At 37.7% G+C, this 23804-nt stretch overlaps 1 protein-coding gene across 1 annotated transcript in view; it reads left to right on the top strand.

Annotated features, from left to right (window-relative positions):
- prkd1 (protein kinase D1) overlaps positions 1-20245 on the top strand; it is a 48388-nt gene extending 28143 nt beyond the window's left edge. The window contains exons 11-21 of the mRNA XM_042500650.1: positions 761-928; positions 1097-1208; positions 3062-3112; positions 6292-6381; positions 7159-7265; positions 8524-8685; positions 8885-8979; positions 12358-12522; positions 13286-13392; positions 17480-17565; positions 19180-20245. Coding sequence (XP_042356584.1) covers positions 761-928; positions 1097-1208; positions 3062-3112; positions 6292-6381; positions 7159-7265; positions 8524-8685; positions 8885-8979; positions 12358-12522; positions 13286-13392; positions 17480-17565; positions 19180-19413 — 1377 coding nt within the window. The 3' untranslated portion in view covers positions 19414-20245. The remainder of the gene's footprint in view (positions 1-760; positions 929-1096; positions 1209-3061; positions 3113-6291; positions 6382-7158; positions 7266-8523; positions 8686-8884; positions 8980-12357; positions 12523-13285; positions 13393-17479; positions 17566-19179) is intronic.
- The last annotated feature ends 3559 nt before the right edge of the window (positions 20246-23804 follow it).

Genomic DNA, 23804 nt, shown 5'->3' with positions numbered 1-23804 from the left:
TCCGGGAAGTGTAATCTTTTGAAAACGCCACGCCTTCTGTTGCCGTGGAAACTGGCAATGCACAGATACTGTGATACTTTTCATACATGCGTGTGATGTTCCTACAAAGTGTGTTATTACAAAGTTAAACCACCAACTACTGGCCTGGCATGCATACCACAGCGTTTTTGTTTGTTTTTGCAGATCCGTGTACTCGAGGATCATTCGCACAACATTATGTAGTAAATATAATGTCGTAAAGACTTTTGCATTTTTAGTGGGTCTGTTCGTCTGAATGTGTCCTTAATCAGTGAAAAAATCCTCTCACATCCTCTGCAAGACCGCCCTAAAACTGTTTCATTTTCTAATTGAGCAGAAAAATTTAGCACATTTTCAAATCCTGATTTTTGCTTCTTAGAAAAATTATGATGGATGTCAAACATCATTGAGATAAAGGATAAGCTGTATGTTTATTGCTAAAAATACACCTTTACAGGTAATTATATAAGGTATAATCTTTCTGCTCAAAGCCTGCAAATTCCCAGTAACTTCTGAAACATTTGATATCAGACAGATACAGAAAAAAGAAACTTCTCACTTCTAGCAAAGGAGAGAAACATAGATTTATGCTTTATTTTGCACACACACACTCTGTGAATACACACTTACTGCACTATCGACAAGATATTTTATTATTATTTTTTATTTTTTATTATTATTATATTTTTTTCTAAAGAATACAGTGTTCGGCCTTTTCTGAGACGTTTTCTTCCGTGTGCAGGAGATCCCTCTGTCAGAGATCTTGTCTCTGGAGCCGGCTCAGACCTTCTCTCTGCTCCCCGATGGAGCCAACCCTCACTGCTTTGAGATCGCCACGGCGTCGCTGGTTTACTACGTTGGAGAGCACCTGCAGAGAGCCGACTCATCGGCGACCGGCAGCAGCATCCTGGTGAGTAAAAATACGACATTTATTTCATGTTTAGCTACAACATCTTGTTATAATACTGACAGCTGTCTTTGTCCAGTGGTGAAAGTTTAGACCTTTTACTTAAGAATAATGATGCATAAATACTTTATAAAAGTCTTACGGACTGAGAGTTTCACTGACCGGTTTCAGGTGAGCGGCGTTGGGCAGGATGTGGCGCGAATGTGGGAGATGGCCATCCAGCACGCTCTGATGCCGGCCGTCTCCACAGGGATTTCCCACAGCGGGCACCGCAGCGGACACAGTAAGACGCCAGCACGGCTCACACACACCTGAACACGTTTGTATTTTTTGTAGTATTATCTTTAAATCTGGTCCGTACATCTGTATCATTCGTTCAATCAATTACTCAATTCCATCTGGAAAACTAGAAAACAAAAAAACATATTACGTTTATTTGTTTATTGATTGGTTTTCTCATTATCTGCTAATTTTAAAAGGGACAGTGCAAATTGATTAATACACAAGGTATAAAAATGCCAGAATTAGCCAGGAGGCAATTTTTTATCCGTAGTCTCTTGGCTGAGGCATTACACAAAGAGGATATCATTTTTTCAGTGATAAGTTCCCAAGTTTTTGACATGTAGTCAAGTCAAGGATTACCAACAATATATTCTGTATAAGTCTGTGCAAAGTCTGTCACTGGTTCAGGACTTTTTTAGGGGGAGCTAAGAATGCATGAAAAGTTATACACATTACATCTAAAATATTAACAAATGAGCATCAAAATCATGGAGTCTTTGAAACCAACATCAGAGCTGGAACAATGATACACAATAAATGCGGCATGATTATGTCAGATGGAATAACGTGTTTTTCGGGTGTTTTAGGTAGCTGTAGGGAAATAAAAGGGGAATACTGGATGTTAAGAGGTCACCTGAGTCACTCTTCTGTCTCCTTGACTATGATTGAACACAGGAAGTGCTTTTTTCTTTCACTCCAGCTGTCAGTACAGCAGAGAATCTCTTTGAAAATAAGAGTGGACAAATGTAAATGTCATCCTGCCGTTATTATCACGCCTGTGAAAGGACACATTTCCAGCTCAGGTATTAATGTTCACGTTGCTGCCGAATCCTCCTCGTGCAGACTCTCAGATCCCTCAGGGCCGCCGACACCCACACAAAACCCATCAGAGATATTTCAGACCTCCTCTGACGTCAAAGTGATCATGACTAACACTTCACTGCCGGTCTCGGTGCCTTCTCTGACTGTGTGTGTTCACCTGAGAGGAAAAAGGACGTTTAAATAATACTGAGCGTCAACCAGAAGGCTGCAGGCTCCAGATTTATAATATCAATACACAGAGACCATATACTGCTCAGATGGAGTAAATGCTCAAGTTAATCCACTTTAACAGAAGCTACTGGTGACAAAATTGTCCGAAAACATTTTTTATTCTAAATTAATCATTTGTAATATGGAGTTCATTTCTTAATATAATTGATTATCTCAATCAATCAATTAGACTATTTTTTTTTAGCATTTTTCGTACAAGCAAAACTGCAACACAAAACTTTACATAATAAAACCAGAAGTCAGACACACGTACACACACACACACACACACACACACACACACACACACACACACACACACAGTACACAGGCACATGGGTAAAAAAGCAAGACCTTGTAATTAATTAGAGCACCAAAATAAGAGCTCTCATTAAAACTGAGGAAACACGACCAGAAGTGAGGAAACACTAGAGGCAGGATAAAACCTATAGATAAAAAGAAAAAAATAAGTAAATGTATTAAAAAACAAATATTCATAATATATAAAGACTAAATAAATAAGATAAAATACTCTAAATAGTAGTATAAAAGGTAAAAAAAAAAAAAAAAGGCTAATAGAACAAAAGATAATAAATAAAAATGTTTTTAAAAAATAATAATAAAATACCATATAGTAAAACAGACTAAAATGTATAAATAAATAGTCAATAAATAAATTAATTAATAGTTAAAGTTCAATTAAAAGCCAAATTAAAAACGTAGGTCTTGAGTTTGTTCTTAAAAATATCGTTTTTTTGGAGTTGATTGAATGTGTTTTCCTCCAGCTTTATCTCTGATCATGTTTGTGTTTCTTCAACAGAGAGGAAATTTCCATCAGTATTTCTGTCTCCAACTGCCAGATCCAGAGAGAACGTGGTGAGAAAAACACACAAACACACAGGTGCAGCGATGTGTCAACACAGGTATAGGGCATATACACATCCCTTGGCATGAAAATTTAGCACATATCTGCCTAAAATTAGCTGGTGATACATGTCACACACATCAGAAAACAGAAATATCTCCATTAATTCTTCAGTGCTGGAAGAAGTAGCAGTAGAAGTAGTAAAAGTGACAACAGCACAGTATAAAAATACTCTGCGAGCAAAAGTCCTGCGTTCAAATTCCACTCGTGGTAAAGTAAAAAAAAAGTAGTGACAAGAAAATGTACTGCATGAAAAGTCAAAGTACTCCTAATGCTCCTGATTTCAAAGGATGAGGTGGATAACATGAATTAAAAAAAATCTGTTCTGTTTTTTTAACTCATATTTAAAATTTAAAAAAAAAACAACCAAAACTTCAGGTGCATCTCAAAAATTTGAATATTGTGAAAAAGTTAAGAATTTCCATTAGTTATTTAGGAAAGTGAAATTTTAATATATTTTATTTCATTACATAAACCAAAATGCTCAAGCATTTTTCTACTTTAACTTTGATAATATGATCTACAGCTAGAAAAATGTTTAAAAAAAAACATATTTCAAAAATTAGAAACAGACGAGCTGAAAGCTGCTATCAAACAAGCTGAGCTTCAGTATCACCTCCACGCCACAGTGATGCAGTTATTTATCTTCTTCACTCTGATACGAGACGAAGAAATGATGCCGATATTAGATCGGCGTCATTGAGCGGCTGCAACAGAAATAAACCTGCTAATGTTTTGAAAATCCATCGCCGTGATAAAATGAGAGGGACATCTTACTGGACATCCCAAAGTGTGAAAAACATGAAAAACGACGAGGAATTGCATTAAAAAACCTTTGTTATAGTGGCTAAATCATTGAAAAAAGCCAAAACATTTCGGCCAAACACTGGCCTTCGTCAGGACTTTAAAAACATGCATTGTGGATGTGGCCCCACCCGTATAGCAGCAGGAGCCAATAACAAACGATCTCGTAGCCACATGATTGAATGACAAGTAAAAACAGAATGAATAAAAAAACGTAATGACAAAACGGAGCATGAAGCTCCCCCAAAACAATACATAAATGTATACATATATACATACATGCATGCATCCATCGTGAGAAGTCACATAACATCACTCAACAGTCATTTCGAAAATATCGCTTAATTTTTGCAGAAAATCTGTAACAGAAACCGAGCTACAAATGACTGTGTGCATCATATCTGGGGGATACATTTGTAAATTCATGTAAAATACAGACTACACTCATTTTATGTGAATGCATTGTATGAAACAGACGTGGGAGATCATTTTTCAATCAAGCGAGGTCCCCTCGATTTGGGCTTTTGCCATCGTTGACCACAAACTACATCCTGTTTGTGCATCTGCTCCATCCGTTTCTCTCCTGCTTCGTCTCACTCGTCCTTCATTTGCATCTTTAGTCTTGTGTCACAGAGTTCCCACCGAGCAGGTCGCCGTGCATCACGGCCCTCCCGTACGTTCACATCACACACAAACTGTCTGTAAACTCTGCTCATGCAAATGAAACCGCCGAGAACATCGAGTCCCATTTCCATGCAGCGCGTTGCACCTTCGCCGTCTCCAAGGTGAGCACGTCTTCGAGCACCTCAAATGGAGATTACTGTGATTACTCACTCAGCCAAACGGTTTCCATGGCGACGGATGGTAATTAGGCAGCGCGGCTCGGGGAAGGGGGAGGAGGTTTATAATATTGTATTTCTGTCCTCTTTGCCTGAGGTGTGATATTAGGCTGTCAGCTAACGGGGGAGAAAAGGGAGACGTGATTGCAGACAAGGAGAAAATATTTAGCAGTTTTGGTGTCAAAGCTGTGGCAGATCACTGACGCCGTGCGGTTACACTCAGTGGGCTCGCCGCCACAAAAAGCTTTTCTGAAAACTCCTCCACCAGGTGATGAATTGATGCTATTCACTTTTTTGTTGAGCCCACTTTGTGTCACGCGGCCTCGCCTTCCTCCACTTCAGTCGAAGCAGCTTTCCATCAAACAACTTCACAGCTTTCACAACTTTGAGCAGCTCCTGGCTGCAGGTGATTTTCCGCTGCTGCAGAGTAACACAGTACATATTGCACTTTATAATTGTCATATAGTCTTGTTTCATTTCCTTGATTGGACGTGCTTAAAGCTGATTACTGCTCCCACTAATATTTCAAAACATTTCATCTGGATCAGAATGATGATTATTCTGGTCCCATCAGAAGGATTCAGTGTGGATTTTAGGGACAAAATGTAATAAAACGTTCAAGTTGGTTAAGTATGTATACTTTTTTAAAAAATATTTTGGTATTGGTGATCTTCTGAAAAACTGGTACCAAAGTAAAATGGATTAGCTGGTCCTGGATAGCAAAACCTTGGATTCCCAAAACCGGATCCTTTTGATCCATATCAACTTTGTTTAACTGGTCCCGGGCCTCACCCTGCACATTTGTCTAGTGTGCACTTTGGTGCTTTTGTTATAAGAGTGAAAGGAGATTATTAATTTCGGCAGCCATCACCAGGACATTTTTCAAAATGAGTCGGGCCATGTCCGGCCTGAGACTCGGTATGAATGACGCCCCAGAAACAAATAAACTGGCCCGATTCCAGCTGCCGACTCTGCCGGCACTGGGTCATCCCCTAACAGGTAACAGACAATAAAAACGTCAAAAAATTGAATTAGATACAACAATTCATACAGAGGACAAAACTGCAGTGACAGTAGCAATGTATACTGTATGCTATAGAGTGCCTTATCTATATGCCAGGCGAAAAATTCACTGGATGAAAAGACAAGGAGCGATACTGCAGATAAAGTGCAGAAGAAGAATCCAGATCCTCTCCTGCGGTCGCACCTCTGCGACCGATCCACGTGGAGTTTTGACGCTCAGGTTTCGGACCTCTTCATCCCAGCGGGTTTCCCAAAGCGTGCGTGCTCTGCTGCCGGGGCGTCTGCCGTCGGTGCAGTCTGTAGTTTTTGCCAGAGCTGTGGATGTTCGGCATCATGTGAAAACACAGCAAAGACTGGACTGTGATGGTCCCCCCGCACGAGGAACTGCTCAAAGTGATTGTCTTTATTTCAGAGCAGCATTTCTCCCATTAATCAAACCGTCCTGAGTGAGTAATATGAAGTAACACTTTTTTTTCAGGATATCAACTCTGTGTATCAGATCTTCCCAGACGAGGTTCTTGGCTCCGGACAGTTCGGCATCGTCTACGGAGGTAAATGAGAAAGAGGTTATTATTATCCTCAGTATTATTTGTTCTTAATTTAACCTTAAATTATTCAGGCAAAACCTCTTGGCATGAAAAATCTTTTTGTTTTTGGCCAGTGTCCTGGCCAAAAACATTTAAACCTGCAGAAACCGATACGAAGTCAGATTTTGATAATAGAGTGGAGACATCTAGGAAAAAAAGGCATAATATTTAGAACGTGAAGTTAAATATTTACAAGAAAAATGTGATATTTTGATTGAAAAGGTACTTGGAGAATAATATTGTTTTTATGCCTTTAATTGTTAGTTTGTGGACGTTTTTTTTTCAGATATATGGGAAATAAAGTTGTAATATTTGAGAGCATATAATGACTTTTTTAAAAAATTGAAAAATGACAGTTCATCATACAATTATGCCCACTTTCCTCTACGCATCCAAGCCCGCCCTCCACAATTGCTCTCTACTCTTAAAGCAATTAAAGAAGAAAATAAAAAAATAATAATTAGAATTTAACATGCATGTATAAGAGACTAAATAAGCACATTAAAGAAAAAAAATAAAAAGGAAGAGAAAAGAAGAAAAATGTGTTTGTTTTATTTTACTTTGTTTTCAAACTATTTATATTTCTCTGGCTCAAAAATCTCTTAATACATAAAAAATGCCTGCCTCCAGAGATGCAGCTCAAATCTCATTTTCCAAACAAACCTGGACTAAATGTTTAAAAGATAATATATGAAAGATAAAATCATAACAGCTGAGTGTATTCATGATTTTTCTCTGCAGGTAAACACAGAAAATCGGGCCGAGACGTCGCCATCAAGATCATCGACAAACTCCGCTTCCCCACCAAACAGGAGAGTCAGCTGCGCAACGAGGTGGCCATCCTGCAGGTACACACACACACACACACACACACACACACACACACACACACACAGAGCAGTGTTGTTAGCAGTGGGTGAGACTTCCTGTCGAGAACGACTTCATTACCGTGGCAACACTGTAGGGGTGTGACATCCTCTAATATTCACGAACTGCTCAACCTGCAGAAGCTGCTGCTGTAACAAACACCTGCACACACAGACACACACACACACACACACACACACACACACACACACACACTGCTCACTTTGCCTCAGCTCTGTTCAGATGGAGGAACCTTTTAGGATTATTATCCTATCCTATTATTTACATTATAACACAGAGTGGACTGATGTCATATCATAAAAATCTTCCCCAAATTGAGGGAAAAATGCACGACCCTCCCTCACCATCAATGTTTGTTTTAAACCATTTTCGAAACTTTGATGTTTGAAAGTTAAAAGTTAAAGCTGAAATCCTGGAGTTAAGACAAAAGCCTTGTTTGATTTTACTCCTGTCGTGCATGCCGGTTAATTCATGCAAACAGTTTAATTTTCAGCCAAATTTTAGATGTGACGTAGAATAAAGTGATTTTGGTGAGATTTTACTATTTTAAGCTCAGATGTAGTGTTGATTTTTTTTTTTTGACAGAAGCATTTGTTGCACATGATGTTGAAGAAAGGCGAGTTTTCTTTAATTTTTTTTTTTGATCAAAAGTCACCAAGTTCTTTAAAGAAAAAAAAAATGCCAGAAATAGTAAAGAAAAAAAACAGGACAAAATCACCAAAATTTTCTGAAGAAATTTGCCAAAATATTTCAAAGAAATGTTTTTTATTTTTAAAAGAATAAACATAATCACTGATTTTTTAATAAAAAAAGAAAAGAAAAACAAAATATCCAAAGGTAAAAATAATCTGCAATTTTTTTTAAAAGAAAACAATCCCAAAATATTTAGAGAAAAAAAAATCTGATTTTATTTTTTTTTTTTTTACATGAAAATCATCCTAAAATTGCCAAAAATCTTTTTTTTTTTTTTTTTAGTGAAAGAAAAAAAAATCACCAAAAATGTGTAAAGAAAAAACTACTGACATGCCTTCCCTGTTATGCCCCACACCTTGTTACATTTCTGATCACCAAGCCAAACATGTTAGCTTCACCTTTTCCAGACAGTTGGAGTTGTGACAGACAAAAAGCAATAAAAATGTACATTAAGAGAATAACTGACCTTCCTGAAGCTACACAACAGCGACACTGGAACAGGGATCATTCCTCTCCTCCCTGCAGAGTTTGCACCACCCGGGCGTGGTCAACCTGGACTGCATGTTTGAGACACCCGAGAGAGTGTTTGTGGTCATGGAGAAGCTCCACGGAGACATGCTGGAGATGATCCTGTCCAGTGAGAAGGGACGGCTGCCGGAGAGGATCACCAAGTTCCTGGTCACACAGGTGACACATCACGCACTCACAAAGCTGACATTTATTATTTACACTCGGTCGCATCATTCGCTGTAAAAATAGCAGACATAGACACTGTGACATCAGCATCACAAACTTGTTTTTCTTGGAGTCAGAAGGTGTGTGTGTGTGTGTGTGTGTGTGTGTGTGTGTTTGTGTGTGTGTGTGTGTGTGTGTGTCTCAACGTCAGATCCTGGTGGCTCTGCGTCACCTCCACTTCAAGAACATCGTCCACTGTGATCTGAAACCTGAGAACGTCCTGCTGGCTTCTGCAGACTCTTTTTCCACAGGTATTAATTAGAAGTATTATTATCTGTGTGTGTGTGTGTGTGTGTGTGTGTGTGTGTGTTTTTTTTTTTAATAAAGATTTAAAAAAAAAATAATAATAATTCTGCCAATAATTTTGAAATATGTAATTATGGTAATTATAAATAGAATAAATAATGAATAGATTTTTTTCCCTAGCTTTTTCCTTTTTTTTGTTCTTGTTTTTAAAAAAAATAATTTTTTAAATCTACTAATTTCTTGCATTTTGTAAAACATGCCCACACACACAACACCCAATTGCTCATTGCCGTTTTTGTCATGTTTTTGAAATAAATCACAAGTAGCTCGGCAAAAGAAAAGTGTCTGTAAGCAGCACAAGAAAAGCGATTTCCATCCAAGTTTCAAAGAGTTAAATGTTTTATTAACAACAATAATTACCTAAAACTATGAAATTTTTTTGCATTTTCACAATTTAAGTGTGGAATACTTGGCTCAAAATTAGGCATTTTTGAATTTGTATGATGCATGCTGGAAGGTAAAATATAAACGACCTGTGGATCGTGGACAAAGTGTGAAGCCTCAGTAAAAACGTAAAACCCAAAAATGTGAGTCTGACAACAGGCACTGAAATAAAAAGTTTACTCAAAGTCGAGAACAGTCAAATGTTAAAACCTGGCAGAGAAAATAGCTGAACACTGGGGGGAAGTGAGCCAGTGTGTTTGCTGCTGGGAGGGGGAACAGGTGAGCAGGTGAGCAGGTGGGAGGAGGTCAGGTGATGGAGAACACAGAGGTTACTGCAGGGCAGCTGTAATGTGACTGAGACTCATGTAAAGATACAAAACTATTTTAAAACTCTGCATGCATCCTGACAAAAAATACCAACAATACAAATTATACAAAAAAACTCTGAGAAAGCCCAGCTAGCAATTTTTGTTTCTAAAACAACATAAACAAAACATTCCTCTAAGAGATTAGGCAACAGTATCTGTGAACATTTTTTAAAAATATATATTATTTTTATTATTATTTTAATTGTTAATATATTCTGTGATCTGCATTTTCTTTAAAGAAAAAGAATTGCCAAAAATGTTTAGAAAAAAATCACCAGCATTTTAAAAAACAAAAAAAAATCACCAAATGCCAGACAAAAAAGACAAAAAATGAACGGCCCTTTTAAAGTTCTTTATAAACATCAAAAATTGTTATAAATTTATTTTTTTTATTGTTAATGTATCCCATTACATTACATTTTCATCTAAAAAAATGTCCTCAGTCCACAGTCCTCAATAACGTTTTCTGAATGTTGTGGGAACGTTCCCTGATAGCTGGAAGACGAGATAAAAGACAGTGAGCACGGAGACGTTTGCAGACTTAATGTGACAAGGACATAATACATGTGTGTATGTGGAGATGCAACATGAAGATGGAGACATGCAAGAGAGATTCAGCCGCGCGCACACACACACACACACACACACACACACACACACACACACACACACACCACAGAGTCCATTAGCTCTCAGTGTAACTATTATCAGCTTTGTGCAGTTTTCAGCCTCCTCTCCAGAAATAGCTGTTTGTGTCAGACTGTTAGCTGTTAGCTGTAATGATGCATCAGGCCGGCTGCTCACACACTTTACTTTGTGTAGACGCTTTGCAGAGCTGCTACTCTCACACACACGTCAGGAAACAAACAAGATGCTGATGCATTAAAGAGGGAGAGTGGAATTAAGTAATATTACACTACAGGGTGTGCCTCAGTGTTTTTTGAGATCAAATTTTTATTATGTTTTGTGCAGACTACAATAACAAATAACAACAACCAGCACAGTAGCGAATCACATAAACCCAGCCACGTTTCATCGATATGTGCCCATTAAAATGTAAACCTCTGGCTGGCTTAGAGTGACCTTTGATGTCACAAAATTTAAAAATGATTTGAACAATTTAAAAAAAATACACAAATAAATAATAATGATAATAAATACAAAAAAACGTTGTTACTAAGAACCATGTTTCTAAGAAAACATGTCTGCAGGTCGTTAATAATTTAATTTGATTCCAACAAGTAACCACTATTATGATGAATTTTCATTCAGATCGGATCAGAATTAAACGAGTTACAGTCACTTTTGTAGAGACAAATTTCCTGTCTTGGTGACATAGCCAGACGGCAAGCCCTTTTGCGCATTCGTACCTCGTATACCGTGTGGTTTGTCCAAGTGGCGTAGTCATAGCTAGCTGCCTCATATCATGTATTGACACGAAATGTTTCTGTCGAGACGGTCAACTTTTGTCTGAGACAGCCCACAATTGCGCAGTGTATAGCAGGTTTTAAGCAGAAATCGCCAAAAAAGCAGTGTTATTTGACGACTCTATAAACATCAAATAAAGCAGTGTTATTTGACGACTTCGGACTGAACGGGCCAGTGATTAACAACAAACAGCAGCGCTCATTTTGGTGCAGAGCGTTAAACTGGGTTCACAAATGCACCCTCGGCGTTATCTGTTATCTGTTATCCTTCAGTTTAATCTGTGTGCATCCACCAACAGAGTCTGCAGCTTTTACCAACGCCTAAAAAAGTCAGTCCACCCACGTTTGAGTTGAATGAAGAGAAACGGCCTCAACGATAACAGGAGCCCAAAATAGACGAGAGCTCCAGTCGACAGTCGATGAACTGATTGAGCTGGACTGAAGAGAGCCGACGATCACGTCCGTCTCTCTGCTGAGTGTTTGTGAATCATCTGAACGGCAGCTTCATCGTCACACTCATCCTCCCTCCTGAGCTCACGTGCAAACAGGACGATGGAATAAAACATTCAGGGTTAAGACTGTTGAAGAATTTATCCTGACGTTTTCTGATTTAAACCTCCGAAACTGCAAAATCACTTTTCTTCTTTTGCAATTGGACACTTTTTTCAGGATAGGAAAATATTTTACATGATAGCTAAATTATCCTAATGAAATTATCCTAAGTTATTTTTACAGAATTGTTACATTTTTTTATATTGTAATTTCCTTGTGTGTGTGTTTATTTTTATTTATTTATTTATTTTGCTTCTTTGTTTGCTTTTGCTAATTTTCAGGTAATTTTCTTGTACTTATTTTTAATTTCTTGCTAATATTTTGCTATTTTTTTCTTTTTAAGTTGCTTGCTCCCAACCTGCGTTTTTGAAAGAAATCAATCCAATTTTCTCAGGTTTCAAAGAGTTAATTGGAGGGAAAATAAAGGTCCAGAATGTAATTTTTAGCCACAGTAATTAAAAATGAATAAAAAAACACACTCACATATACATTAGCAACATTTTGTCATGTTCATTTTTGTGAATCTGTCATATGCATTTCGTTTGTCCTGTGAGATTTATTTTAAAATGCCTCCATCCTCACCTGTTTCAGGTGAAGCTGTGTGACTTCGGCTTCGCTCGGATCATCGGCGAGAAGTCGTTCAGGCGTTCGGTGGTCGGCACGCCGGCGTATCTCGCACCAGAGGTCCTGAGGAACAAAGGCTACAACCGCTCCCTGGACATGTGGTCGGTTGGGGTCATCATCTACGTCAGGTAGGAGACTCACCCGATGGTTTCATTCTCAGTTTTAATATTCTGACTTTGCTTTTTAGATTTTGTTTTTGCTCTCTTGCTTCCAAAATTTGACAAACAAATAACAACATTATGAAACAGAAACTATAATTTCCATAATGAAATCATCACCATTCTGCAACGAAGGATTAGGGCCCCATTAAAGAAAAAAAAGTTACGAGAGTCGTAATTTCGAGAAAAGAGTTGTAATATTACAAGAAAAAAAGTCAGGATTTTAGATTTTAGAGAATAAAGTTGGAATTTTTTGAGAAATATGTAGTTTTATGAAAAAAAAGTCATAATTTCATGAGAATAAACTTGTAATATAACAAGAATGAGGTCGTAATTCTACGAGAATAAAGTCATATTTTTACCAGTCTGCTAGCAATATATTTATTTATGTAATATCCGTTTTCTCTTAAAATATGAGTTTTTTTCTTGCAAAATTACAACTTTATTTTCGTAAAATTACGACTTCATTCTCATGAAATTTTGACTTTTTTTCTTGTACAATTACGACTTTATTCTTGTAATATTAAAAGTTCATTCTCATAGTATTACAACTTATTTGTAGTAAAACTATGACCTTATTCTCATAATGTTATGACTTTATTTTTTAAGTCTCAAAAAAAAATTCCTAAAAATCGTGCCATTCCATAATTATTAACTCTTACTTAATTACAGGTGAAATCGAGTCTAATTTCTGTATTTTATGTTAAACTCACTGTTTTGTTCTGCACTGCAGCCTCAGTGGGACGTTCCCTTTCAATGAAGACGAAGACATCAACGATCAGATCCAGAACGCTGCCTTCATGTACCCTCCTCATCCCTGGAAGAAAGTCTCCCAGGAAGGTAAGTCACATCCTGAACCATAGTTGCAGCTGCTGAGTGGGTTTTAAAATGTCAGAATTCATCTACATTTATCTACAGCTAGACCTCTAACTTCACCCCATAAAACACATTGCCCGACATATTCAAATCTCTAATAATAAAAATATTTCCGTCTGCAAATATTTAGGCCTACAATCACATCATTAAAGCGAGCAGCAGTCTCTCTGTCCACACTGACTCTGTTAAACATGCACTTCTATAACATCATGTTGATAAACCACTGTACCAATCAGCTGTGTGCACATTGTAAACAAACCTCTTATGTTATCAGCTGTGTGCACATTGTAAACAAACCACTTATGTTATCAGCTGTGCGCACATTGTAAACAAACCTCTTATATTATCAGCTGTGCGCACATTGTAAACAAACCACTTATATCATCAGCTGTGCACACATTGTAAACAAGCCACTTATGTTATTAGCTGTGCATTCGAGAGCATTGGCTTAAGACATAACCGCTTAAAAGATTGGTGAGTTCTTGCAGCCACCGTCCGTGTCCAACCAGAACACAGCTGGATGGTGCCAGTTGAGAACACGGTTGTGCAGAACGGGTGGCGTTGTTACTGTATGCTGGCGGATGAACGGAGGGCACCAGGTACGTCCACATGCAGCGTGCACACAAGAGCGTCAGGTAATAATGCTGCTGGGAACAACATCATATAGGAGCGTGAGTGTGCTTATAGGGCCCCAAAAATAACCGACTCAGTCATCACACACAACACAGCAGGGTCAAAAAGTAATTACAATATAGTCTCTTATGAACAATAAGTATAAACATTTTAGCATTAACAGCATAATGTAAATAACATGGTGGTAATGACCGAAAAGGTAATGGCAGAAGCATGATGCTTTTATATGCCTATCCTACATAAAATATTACATTGAATTAACTGACCTGCCAGAAAATTCAAGATTCAAGACAACTTTATTGTATATCTGGTTTAAAAAAAATGATTAAAAAAAATGAGGAAAAACAAAAGAAAAAAACCTCTTTGAATCAGAAACATAAATGCTGTTTTGATCATGTAAACAATATAAAAAGGTCAGGTTTCTCTTATTCTGTAAACGCCGTATTGAATGTGATTAAAACCAGGATCCTGATGAAAACACTGCTGATGTTTCTGTAAACACCTGCCTGCAGAGGTGGTTTTGTAATGACAGCATGTATCAGCCCTCCTCTACCAACAAATATAAATAGTGTGAACATCCCCCATAACACCACGATTACAGATGAACGCTGTGTTTCACCTCGGTGTGACTCTGCGGTTATTTTTCTTTTGGTCCTCAAACATCAGTGCGGGTTTTTATTTCCTCCTGCTGCAGTGTGATAAACGTCCTTCAAGTCTTCGCTGGCGCGTGACTCATGTTGTTGTCGTCATTGTCTCTAAATGCGTCCGTCGTGCCTGTTGGCTGGAGCCGTCCTGTTGACTACGAGACAGATTTAAATCAGCCTGACTCACTCGCTCCTCGGCCCGGATCCCCGAAGTGCTCTTAACCTCCCCTCCACCTCCTCATCCCGCCACAGCGACTTCAGCTGCAGCTCCAAACAAATGTTGCAAAAAAGTTGTTTTCTGTCAGTCGCAGGAGGATTAAATGTCACGAATAAATCTGCGAGTGCGTCAACAAATCTGCATTTTCAAAGATCACTTTAAAAGAAGACACTTCAAATGGATTCTGTTATTGAACTCGCTTTTTCCTCTGCCCACAAACGCGATTCAAGTTTCATAATGGAGACACTGGGAGAAAGACGTTATTTTGTTTTATGATCTGTGAATATTGACTGCATAAAACGCAGCTTCCGGCACAAAAAATGCCACATGACAGTTTGATAGCAGTGAAGTATAATCAGTGTTTCTGAATGACTCCATGTGCACTTCAGATCCACTGCTTTTAGAAAGTTTATCATCCACAGCTTGGTCCAGTCAAATCTGAAAGGTCTCTGAGGCTTTCAGGTTGTAGAAACTCCTTTTTACTAACAGATGTTATTTACAGGGATTTTCATGGACAAAATTTCAAAACTTTTCCATGTCAGATGATAAAATATCCATGACCATTAACAACATAAAAGAGCTTATTTATGATAAAATGTTAGATTCAGAGACGAATGGAGCCTTCTGTCTGTAATCGACCTTAATTTCGTCCATGTTTGCATGTTTCTTGTAAACTTGCAGATATGGATGGCATGGAGTGGTTCCACAAGCCTTCTCTTACTCTGAAATCTTCAAATACTGCCTCTTTTGCAGTGATTTTGGCGTAAAACCCAGATGCCAAAGACCACCTTCTGCAGCTGTATTCTGTCAAGTGGCATCAACTGACAATAGTTGCGGACTGAACTGTTTGTGGTGTTAGTATACGCCGCCAGACGGCACCTGCCACAGCAGCATGATACACAGATGGACGGTGTCAGTCGAGAACACGAACAGACAGAACTTGTCATGTCCCCATGATATGCTGGTGGACGGTGTCGGGTTGAAATGCTTCCAGTACCAATGTAATATAAGGAGCACAAAGGTCCCTATTTGGCAGTCGGGTGTGCGGCAGAGGCAGTGGATAAATCCAACAAGCCCTGGACTTTCATGCAGGAGTGCTGTGTTCACTTCCTGTCCAAATGTGATGTTTTTTTGTTTAGTTTTTTTCACTTCACCATGTGCCTCTTTTCCCTAATCCTATTTTTTCCAAGTTTTTGATGACCTTTGAAACGCTTTATGCAATGGTAAAGGTAACAAAAAACCACGACTCTGCGGTGTTCATGGCTTTTCATAAATGTTGACTCCAACTGTCAGTGATTGAAAATACGACACCCAGGTGGATGTAGTAATTTTCAACTCTTTTCAGACACAATGCAGCGACGTGCCAACATAAGATACCATCCGTCACTATCCAAGCAGCTCTCCAACACTGATAAAAAAGTAATCTGCACGAAGTTTAAATGAGACTGAATAAGTAACAGATTTAAAATAGATGTAACCACCGTTACATTGTCGCAGGTCTCCGTGCTGCTTTCTGCTGTTGACTAACCTGTTTTCTGGGGTTCAAAATGACATACTAGAAGAAAAGAGAAAGGCATGACCCTTTGGTCTATTAGCAGTGGTGAAGTAATCTACTCATGAAGGCCAATTTAGGTAGAAAAGGGTATTCAACAAACTCAGCAACGTTTTGGGGACATTGACTAAATGAAAGTTGTAATTATTTCATCCTCCTTTGAAAATAGTGTAAAATACATTTTGTGTCCGGATTATACTGTTTTTATTTCTGCATATTTGTCATTATTGAATCAAGAAGGAAAAGATCAGTAAAACCGGCTGATTACCATTCTTGGTGGTGTGTCTACAGAGGACATGCTCAAAGATAACCCAGGATGAGAGTGGACAAACTTCACAAAGGCAGATGCATGCAGGATACAATAAAGAAATTAAATCTGATCACATTCTGCTCAAACAAAAACAGATTTTCTAAAGATAAAAATGACCAAAACTCTCAGAAAGATGTTCGTAAACTGTCTAAATAGACTTATCAGTATGGTCCTCTGAGCTGCTGTTGGACAGACTGACGTCGCCATCCTCTGGCCCCCTGAAAAGAAAGAAGCTCAGATTAAAGGTGGGTCACGTGACTCCTCAGAGAAAGAGGAATTAGGGAGGGGAGAAAAAAAACCCTTGAGAAGCAGCGAGAGTCCGGGCAGTTCTTGGAAAGGGAGTTAGACGGACAGATTCGGGGGGTATTCATGTGCTGGTCCATTCATGTGCATAATACCAAGCGATGGAGGCCCCCGTAGACCTGAGGGGCCCGGGGTCCTGGAGCTGTTCAGACCGCTGACCCCTGAAGAAATGTTAACATCATGTTAGCTTTGCTCATTAGCCCCGACTGGCCCCTCACTGCAGGGGGGGCCCCAACCCGACATCCTCCTCCTCCTCCTCGTCCTCCTCGTCCTGATTCATCCCTCCCTCTGCTGCTCTACCTCGAACTTTACTTACTCATCACTTCTTCTGTCTTACTTTTGCTTCTTTCTTTCTTTCTTTCCTTTCTTTTTCTTGTCTTCCTTCGTTTCAGCAATTGACCTGATTAACAACCTGCTGCAGGTAAAGATGAGGAAAAGATACAGCGTGGACAAGACTCTCAGTCACCCCTGGTTACAGGTAGGACTTTTTGCATTTCCAAAAATGTTAAATAAGAGTTAAAGAGATAAAACATAGAAAGTGTCGTGCAGGTTTCCAGCAGAGTCACCAGAATACCTCACAGCCAAGAACGTTAACATTATGGTAACAGCTACACCGAAAAAGGACAGACAAGATGTTAGAGGAAGGAATATAACAGTAAGTTTTAACAAAAAATACCAGACTGAAGTAAATGTACTGGATCAAGACTGAAAGTCAAGGGTTGGCTTGGATTAACCCAATTAGAGCAGGAAACACAGATCGTCCAAATTCTGTTTTAAGTTTTTTGATGTTTGATGTATTTTGTGTTTTGGTCTTGGATTCAATATTTTGCTGTGAAAGGTTTTCAGAAAGTTTTGTGTGAAAAGTCAATTCTTGTATAGTTTGAGCCTTTTCCTCCCCCTATAGAGAACCCAGGACTGAGTCCTAAAAAACAGAAATACAGAGATGAAGGGATGAAGTATTTTTGTGGGCCAGCCTGAGTTAGCATCGCACTGTCTCCCTCGTCAAAAACCTCCTGGGATTTTTGAATGGGATTTTTGATTTTGATTTTTCGATTGCCAAAAATTATCTCTGTGACGAACACAAGTTTATGATACTTACAGATAGGGCTGGGCAATATGGAATAAAGTCTTATCACAATATGCTTTTTCATATCAGTCGATATCGATATATATCACGATATACATCAGATTAGTATTTCTGTCAAGCTGAAAGGTTCCCTCTGACTCCTAAGTGAGATATGAAGATATCATAAGTAGGGATGCACGATAATTATCGAGACCGATAATTATCAGCGCGATAATGGGACTTATGGCGTCATACAGGTAATTCAGATAAAAAAGTTTTTGGTCAATAAATAGAACCGATTATAAAAGGCATAAATTGCTTTGATTTCACCCGTGTTGCCATGGTTTCACTCTGCCAGTACTACACACACTGTATTATGCTGCATTTCAAACTGCTGCGCTGCTAGATCAGTCCACAACATGTCATCAGAGAAGCTGCGCTGTTTGTCTGTCTCACTGCGCTGCTGTCGGACCATCAGCTGTTTGATCCGCCATGATGAAATGCTGTGGCTGTCAAACACTCAGCTGTTTGACTTTGGTTTGCTGCAGCTCTATTCTTATTATCATTGGTTGTTCGCGTTGTCTGTCAAAATATGGCTGGAATGAGTTCTACTGACATTCTATCGACTACGTCTCATGTTTCTATCAAGGAAAATTTATTTCACTATTAAAAAGCTGTAAACCAGCTACATCGTGGTCGCACCACAACGTCACCACCCCAAATCGTTAATTCTGATTTAATTTAGCGCTCTTAATTTTAAACTGTCTTTGACAGTTCTTGAACTTTTTACACCACATACTACTTCATAAGATATTCCATCGTACCACCGCTATGACCGCTGTCAAAATAGTAATAACGTACTCAGCGATGGGCGGTTCACATAGAAGGCAGGGAATTAAACCATAATCGTAAAGATCTTGATCCTTAGTTTCCCCGAACAAAATATTTGAATTTTTAAAACAAAACTCTCAAATTCAAAAACTTCCACAGAATAAAAACTTGTAACACGTATGTTTTCTCCACCAGGACTACCAGATGTGGTTGGACCTGAGGAACCTCGAGTCCCGCATGAACGAGCGCTACATCACGCACGAGAGCGACGACCTGCGCTGGCATCACCACGCCCAGCTCAGCGGCCTCGACTACCCGTCGCACCTCGTCAACGGTCCGCCCCGCGGCGACAGCGTTCAGATGATGGAGCATTACCAGGAGCGCGAGGAGGAGCTGGAGACCCTGAGCGAGAGGGTCAGTGAACTCTGAGGACGAGGAAACAAACCGCAGCTAACAAAAGAAAAGCACAAAATCAATGAAAACACAAATTTAGATTTACAATCAAACCAAATAATGATTGATTTTTGAAGGATATGAGGGAGCTTAAGATGTAAACACACTCACTTCTAAGAAAGCGCACTGCATTAACGAAAGGAAAAATAAATCTCATAATTATGACTTAATTTAATATATCTCATAATAATGAGAAACATATCTCTGCTAGCTGCTTCAGCAGGAGTCTCGTCTCGTTAACATGGTTGTTTTGTCCTTAAAAGATTGTATTTATGAGATCATAAATAATAAGTCCTTGTTTCGATGTAGAGATAAAGAAAATTCTTTTATTTACTATATTACAGGGTTAGGATCTTTTGATTACTTTATCACATAATTATCCCTTGTTTTGTAAAATAATTACATGAGCTTTTTTTCCCAAATGAATGAATATTGGTGATCATACCTCGTAAACACAAAACACGTTTCTCACAGTTACGAGATCTTGTAGGTATAAATATCTCTTGCAAGAAAATAATAAGATCCTTTTTTATTAAGTACAAGCCTCACGCTCAGTTTATTCACTTGTGCTGATCGTTACAAATGAACGTTGATAAATAAGCAAATTCAATTAAAGTGATCATAAAGCTTAGCTACAAAAAAGTTCACAATTACGAGATCAAAGTATGAAACGCTAAATCAGAAGATAAAACGAGTCCCCAGATCATTACGTGATCCTTTTTCATAAGTATGACGTAAACTTACAGTTTTTTTATATATTTGTTTTGGCTATTTTAAACAAATATCATTTGTCCCCGTACCTCGTCACTACCAAACAATCTCTACCAATTATTACTGATAATTTCAAGATCTATTTCCTCTACAGTGTTCTTATCTTATAATTTCTAAGATAATTGTGTCATAATTTCCTTTTGTCGTATAACGAAATCTAATGAAATAAATAGATATCAAGATTCTGACCTTGTAATTAGGAAATTTGAGATGGGCTTTTCAGATTTGGTCATAATATTTTTTCTTTGGTGGTTGTAATGCACTTCCAGAGTCCTCAGCGTGGAGGTTTAAAGTCGCACTTTCAGACAATCAGAAAGACGCTACGGGCAGCTTTCATTTCAATTTTGGAAAAACACGTTTGTGCCTCTTGTGTAATCATCGTTTTGTACGAGACTTTGCACAGATGATTATGTTCAAGTTATGGAAAACGAGCCACGGCATTTAATTCAGTAAATCAGGAAACAAAGAGGCAGATCATTATTATAATAAACTTATTAAAGCATGTCCATAATTTTAGATTCTTCAAATTTCTTTGAGATTTGAGCTGTTGTAGGCTAAACCTTAAATGCTCAATCAATGAAAAAATGTTTACATAAATCAACAAAGGAAAAGAATTGTTGAGCTCTAAAACTACAAAAAACGTCTTCAATGTTCAGCTTCAACATAGTTTTTCTTTATTTTTTTGCATGTAATATATAATTTTTAACGCTTTGAAACCTGAGGAAAATGGGAAAATGGCGACGAGCAACTTCACAAAAATGGCCCAAAAAATAGCAAGAAATTAGTTAAAATCTCAAGAAAATTACCTGAAAGTATGAAAGAGAAAGAGAAAAGTAAAAATAAATAAACACAAGAAAATGCTGCTAAAATTATGTTTTTTTTCTTTACTTTTAAACATAATTCATATAATTCTCTGGACATTTTGTCTATTTTAAAAAAAAAATCTTCACATGATGTTTTTTCTCTGTTTCTGAAAGAAATTGGACAGATTTTCTCAGATTTCAGAGGCTTAAATGCTAGTAAAAGACATCTGAATGAAACTGATGTCGATCCAGGTGTTAAAGGGTTAAAGCTGTACCTGTTTTATGTTTATAGAATTTAAACTCTATGAAGGACGCCTCACAGATGTCGCTCCAGGTGTTTTCCTTTTGTAGGGGAGCGATGAAATGTCAGGGGTTTCATTCCAAAAAGGGATATCCAAAAGTTCTTCATAAATAAAACCAGCTGCGTCCGTGAGAAAACACAGGTCACTATGATGGTGGAGTACTTCATGTTTCAGGTGCGTATTAGTTTTCTGAAAATGGATATGTAGCATTTTGGAATGAAAATCCTCAAACGAACAAAAAATGTGCCAACAAACACCAACAAAAAAAACACAAAAAAAACTTTGCTCGGCCAGTATTTATCTGAGTTTATTTGTCCGAACACTGTATCAACACAGCTACCCAACAAGCATCACCGCAGATTCATTTTGTCTTTGAATTTTGGTTGTATTTTAATTTAACCCTGTGTGAACCGCAGGGAGTCAACAGTAGCAGAGCTCCTATTTCTGTGCCAGCTATTGTTTAAAAACAAAAAAAACGTCCAAAGTCTTTAAGTGACTAACTTCATTTTGATTTTTAACAATAAGAATGAAAAAATTGTATTTTATAAAATGAACTCACATCATGTGGTGTATTGTTTTCAGCTGAACGCTACGTTAACATCTTCTGTAAACGGATCGAATGTTGTTTTTCAGCATTTTACTGTGCAAAAAACCCAAATACACGCTGTTCAAGCTTTGCACGGGATAGAAATTCAAGGCCGTGATCAGCTTTTGTAAAGTTTATCCCAAAATTTAGCCGAGTTAGCCTTTTGGATTTTCTACGTTTTGGAAAATTTCAAAATTCTTTTGAAGTTCTGATAATGTGCACATTCAGGTAAAAATGTCAGTCCCATCACGTAATTTGCATTTTTTTCCACAATATTTTTATTTTCATTTTCCATGTTTTAAAATATTTTTTAAATCATGTAACACGTAACAACATGTAGTTGTGTCATATTACAGAACAAAAGAAAGAAAAATAAAAAAATAAAATAAAATAAAAACAAATTGCTCCTCATATATTAAAATGGTAATCTATACACAATGTACAGCATACCTGCATTTTAATTTATAAGTTATTCGTTATAAAGGAGGGTTTGATAACATCAGTTTTACCCGTTGATGCACGCTTGGTCTGTCCAGGTTTTTCCATAAAAGTGCAAGACATTTTTTAAGCATAAAGCAATCCAACGTCTATAAATGTTTGTTCATTTTCACTGTAGTTTTGTTTTGCTGGATACAGGCCCAAGCCTCAGCTTCAACATTTTCTTTCTTTAATTTTTTTGCACATAATGTATGATTCTTAAAAAGATTTGAAACCTGAGTAATTTGGCTTGATTTATTTCAAAAACATGGAAAAATGGCAACAAGAAATGGCCCAAAAAATAGCAAGAAATTAGTAAAACATTACAAAACAATTAATTTTACTATATTATAAAAGTATAAAAGGAAAAAACAAACAAAAAAAAAATTTAAATTATAACTCTTCCCAGAATGTTTGTATCTTTCTACGCTGCCAAATACAGTGAAACTGATGTTTTTTTGATCTGGTGGAAGGATTTTTTGGTTGAAGGTGAAACAACAAAGACATGATGATAAACATGACGGCATGGTGATGGTAAAAATAAAAACAGATGAATCGATGCATATTAGAGCTGCGGTACGTCAGCAGCTGCAGAAAATACATTTCTGTTATGTCAAGTAACATAGAAGGTTATCCAAAATTACTCTAACTATTTTCAAAACACAAAGCAAAACTTTTCCCAAACTTTAAAGGATTTTACTAATTCCATGATTTTCTTTTCCTGGTCTGGAAAATGAGATTGTGGAATTCCATGACTTCTCCAGGTTCTCCATGACCATGAGAACCCTGTTCATTAGTAAACTTCTTGGCCCATCACTTGTTACGTTGTTTTTGATGAACAGAGAAAAAATGTAAAAGCATTTTTAAAAAATGAAGCTCATTAATTACAAGTACATCCCCATCTGTCTCGCTGTATTTCTGGCTTCTATGCAGTAAAAACTGAGAACATTTTAATGTTTTTTTTAAACTCACATCATAAAACATGACTTCAAAGCTTTTTTTTCCCAAATCTTTTGATACTTTGGCACTTGAGCATTCAAAATGTCATAATTTTTCCTCCTACAGTCGTTTTCACCAGGCGCATGGTGGGCGGCTGTAATGATTACTGAAAATTAATTTTAAAAGTTTATAGTTTATTGGCCTTTGTGCTGCTCGGTGGACAGTAATGGTTCAGAAAAGGCCTCCCGTCGTGCTCTACAAGACGTCTGTTTACCGATAAGCAAGGCAGAGTTGAGCTGCCGCGTTTTGAGCTTCTCCCGTACAGACACAAAGGGGAACAGCATGTATCAGGGTTATTATATCATTATGATGCTGCCACAGATCTGAAAAATAAGGGCTGTTTCTCTGAAGCCTTCATGGCCTTGTCTTCTTCGTGCCTCTCTCTCTCGCTAATCGATGCTTTTTGTCTTCTCTGACATTTCAGCTTCA

Source organism: Plectropomus leopardus, chromosome 14 (assembly GCF_008729295.1).
Source record: "Plectropomus leopardus isolate mb chromosome 14, YSFRI_Pleo_2.0, whole genome shotgun sequence".
NCBI classification, from domain to species: Eukaryota; Metazoa; Chordata; class Actinopteri; order Perciformes; family Serranidae; genus Plectropomus; species Plectropomus leopardus.
The sequence above is the reverse complement of the archived record's forward strand: the minus strand, read 5'-3'. Positions and strand labels throughout refer to the sequence as shown.